The 3,895-nt window shown below is 40.7% G+C and overlaps 1 protein-coding gene across 1 annotated transcript in view; it reads left to right on the forward strand.

The window, feature by feature from the left end:
- The first annotated feature begins 439 nt into the window (after positions 1 to 439).
- The window catches only part of UBXN2A (UBX domain protein 2A), a 100,029-nt gene continuing 96,573 nt past the window's right edge, over positions 440 to 3,895 (forward strand). The window contains exon 1 of the mRNA XM_007939291.1: positions 440 to 657. Coding sequence (XP_007937482.1) covers positions 440 to 657 — 218 coding nt within the window. The remainder of the gene's footprint in view (positions 658 to 3,895) is intronic.

The raw sequence follows: 3,895 nt of genomic DNA on the forward strand, positions 1-3,895 counted from the left end.
GGTTCAAACCACCAGCCTTTTGGTTAGCAGCCCAATGCTTTAACTACAGCACCACCAGAGCTCCTTGGGGATCTGTTAGTCTTAACTAAATCACATGGGGAAGGTTGGCTCCTGTCTTTAAGCCTTTTCTGGAACACAGAGTAACGCGGAGATTTCTTTAAATATTGCTTTCCAGCATCAAAGGACACGGGTCATGTTCAACATTGATAGAATGCAGAGAAATCTCTCCACAAACTCAAGCAGAAGCTGAAGAGGTACAGAAGTAAATAAATGCTAGTTTCTCAGCTAAGTTTACATCTAGATGTCAGCGTTTTCTGTATCGATAAAGAGACGCCCTCAGAAGAAAGCAAGCGGCCGCCATTATTGCGGTTAACGCTGAGGCCTGAACCACCACCGGTGGCAAGCCTCGCCCTCTGGCGCGCTCCCGAGCTCCTCGGGTATGCGCAGAGCCCGCCTCGGCGCGCGCTTCTGCGCCCCGCGGAGGAGACGCAGGGAGGAGGCGCCCGCTGAACCTGAAGGGATTTCAGCGTGGTGGAGTTGGGGTCTAAGGGGCGCCAGCGTACGAGCAGCTGTGGCGCCCGCGGCCCTTGAGAGAATTGAGGAGGTGACGGTGAGGCGACACCGCGGCGCAGCTACCGCCAGCGACTGCGTCCGGAGGTGAGCGTTGGGTGAGGTGTTGGGGCGGGCGTTTACCCGGCGGGGTTGTGGAGGTCGTTCTTGAGCGCGGAGCCGCCATGGGCTTGTCTTTGTGCAGGTGAATCCTGATGTTGCGGCCCAGAAAAGAGCTCTCGGGTCGGGGCTCTTGCCCTGAACAGCCCGGGTGAGCCGCGGAACACCGTCTCCTGCCGGTGCTTGTTTCTTTAATGGTGAACGCAGGAATGTTGAACTAAAGTACTGTACATAATTTGGTTTTCTCTTTGAAAGGGCTATCAAATTCAGAGGTATGCACTATTAAAATATTTCATTTCCAAAGGCATACACTGCAAAAACGCAATAAAAAATGCAAGTATGTGTGTTTTCGATTCTCTTGAAGGTTTTTAGGTGGACATGCCATGGTTCACTTCTTACCCGTCTTCCATAACTCACATTCTTTGATATTTTATAGGCCTGGTGTCATATATAGATATATATATATATATATATATCACACTAATCTTTTTTAGGGGGAGAAAAAGACGTGTGTGACGTCCAGTGTTAGTTCCTTAGTACGTAATTTGAAGTTCTAAGTAAAAATAGGACCACCAGCCACTCCTCGGAAGGAAGGTTGGGTAATCCTACTTCCGTAGTGATACTGCCTCGGAAACCCAAGGAGGGTTCGCTATGAGTCGGGGCCGACTCGACGGCACATAACAACAACAAATAAAAATAGAGGACACTGATGTCTGTATTGATGTTAATGCAGAAGAGAACACTGTGGAACTATAAGGTGTATGTGATTGTGTACGCGTCCTGAAAATCACCTTATTTATTTTATAGTCATGACTAAAGTGTGTCTAATTTTGGAGTGTTTATATGTAAACTTAATCCAATTTTACTTTGGTTTTAGTCGGGAAAACTGTTTAATTAAAAGTTGATTTTGTGTCTTCTGCCTAAATGTGTTGAAAGTTGTTTTGATTTAAAAACCAATCAAATTAAATGAATTCTGAGCACATACGTATGATGCTAAACTTAGTGCTAGGTAAGGGTGGAATCCAAAAATAAGTGAGAATTGTGTGCGGAGTGATTAAGAACACAAATAATGATACAAGGCAGAATACAACATTAACAGAAAAGACTCCTTATTCTTAACCAGGCCCTGTGGTAAATACATGTGTATTTTAATACTTAAAACATATTTACTATTAATTATTTAATACATACTTTAATAATTTAGTAACTTATTCAAATAATACTGTGTGCTGAGTACTAAAGATATGATGTTGACAGACTCTGCTGCTAAGGAATTTACAGTCTTATGGGAGGAAACATATTAAATAATCACACAGATAAATGTGTGATAGAAGCTAAAAGAAGAATATAAGTGAGAATGTGTAACAGGGGGACTTATTCCAGGTGGGGAAATCAAGGAAGGTTTCCTCAGAAAGTAACCTTTGATGAACTGAGATACTGTGGATATGAGGTGGCTTCTAAAGGGAAGAAGACCGTCCTTGGTAAGGAAATAGATTCCATGGGCTTAGAGAAGACAACACATTTGGGAAATTCAAAGATCAAACAGTTGTAGGTTAGAAAGCAAAACGGAGATGTGATAAAGTCGGTTAGAGCAACATAGCTCTTGCAGGGCCTTTTTTTTTTGTTTGTTTGTTTGTCACTAATATATATATATATTTTTTTTTTATTAGGATTTGGGTGAAGATTTACAGAGTAAATTCACTTTTCATACAGCAGTTCACATATACTTTGTCTCATGTCATTGACCAAAATTTACAATGCAGCAGCTCCCCTCCCACTTCCTCCCCATAGTTACCTCCTCCCAGTGTTCATCCCTTCATACTCTTCTTGCAGGGCCTTTTAAGCAATCTTAAGGATTTGGGACGTTTTTTCTTTTTTTAACTTGTATGTGAAAAATTTCAAACATTCAAATGTAAAAGAAGAGTACAATGAACCTCCTTTAACATTACCCAAAGGATTTGGACCTTACTCTAAGAGCAATGACAAGTCAATGAAGACAGATAAACGAGGGAGTTCAGATTAGTATTTGAAAAAGGTCTCTGACTACTGTATAGAAGCTGAGTTAAATGGGATGGGAGCGAGAATTGATGCAAGGAGATCTGCTACAGATGATGATAACTTGAGACAAGAATGGTGGCTATGAAATAATGCAAATCAATCTACTTCCATAGTGATACTGGCTTGGAGACCCAAGCAGGGGTAGCTATGAGTAGGATCCGATTCTACGGCAGTGAGTTTGATTTGGTAAGGGTACCTAATACCTAACAGAACTCCCTTGCTTTGTAAAAATTCTATATTGATACCTATTAGAGGAACCATAGAAAGTTTTCTAAAGAAGATTGTATTTGAGATGGTTGGACTTTATAAAGTAGATAATAATTCATTATGGAGCCCTAGAAGAATTTCTTGTTGTCACAGGGTGGCTGACTTAGTGGCCTGGACAATCTTTGTAAATTTTACCTTTCCCTTAGGGTTTTTCTCATTTAAATTACTGTTGTGACTACCACTTTGGTCTTTGTTAGTTGTTCTTAGTAGCCATCTCAGATGACCTTATGTATAACAGAATGAAATGCTGCCAGGTCCTGTACCATCTTCATGATCTTTGATATGTTTGAGTCCTTTGTTGTATCATTCCATCTCATTGAAGGTTTCCCTCATTGACCCTCTGCTTTACCAAACAGTAATGTCATTTTTCAGCAATTGGTCTTCTCTGGTGACATGCCCAAAGTAAGCAAGCCAAAGTCTTGCCATCCTTGCTTCTAAAGAGCATTCTGGCTGTATTTCTTCTAAGACTGATTTGTTTGTTCTGATAAATTGTGGTATATTCTCTGTTCTTCACCACCACCACAACTGGAATGTACCAATTCTTCTTCAATCTTTCTTTTTCATTGTCCAGCAGTCCTGTGCGTATGAGGTGATTACAAAGCCCATGGCTTGGGGCAAGTGCATCTTAGTCATCAAAGTGACATTTTTACTTTTTAAAACTTTAAAGAGGTCTTTTATAGCAGATTTGCCCAATGCGGTATGTCATTTGATGCCTTGATTGCTGCTTCCATGCACACTGATTATTGATCCAAATATAGTGAAATCTTTGACATCTTCAGTTGTTTTTTGTACCATTTATCATATTTGTCAGTCCAGTTGTGAGAATTTTTGTTTTATTCACGTAACCCACAACAGCTATATTCTTTGACTTTCATTAGTGAGTGCTTTTTTTTTTTTTTTT

This window comes from Orycteropus afer, unplaced genomic scaffold, assembly GCF_000298275.1.
Source record: "Orycteropus afer afer isolate SDZICR_OR568_19922 unplaced genomic scaffold, OryAfe1.0 scaffold00058, whole genome shotgun sequence".
Lineage (NCBI taxonomy): Eukaryota > Metazoa > Chordata > Mammalia > Tubulidentata > Orycteropodidae > Orycteropus > Orycteropus afer.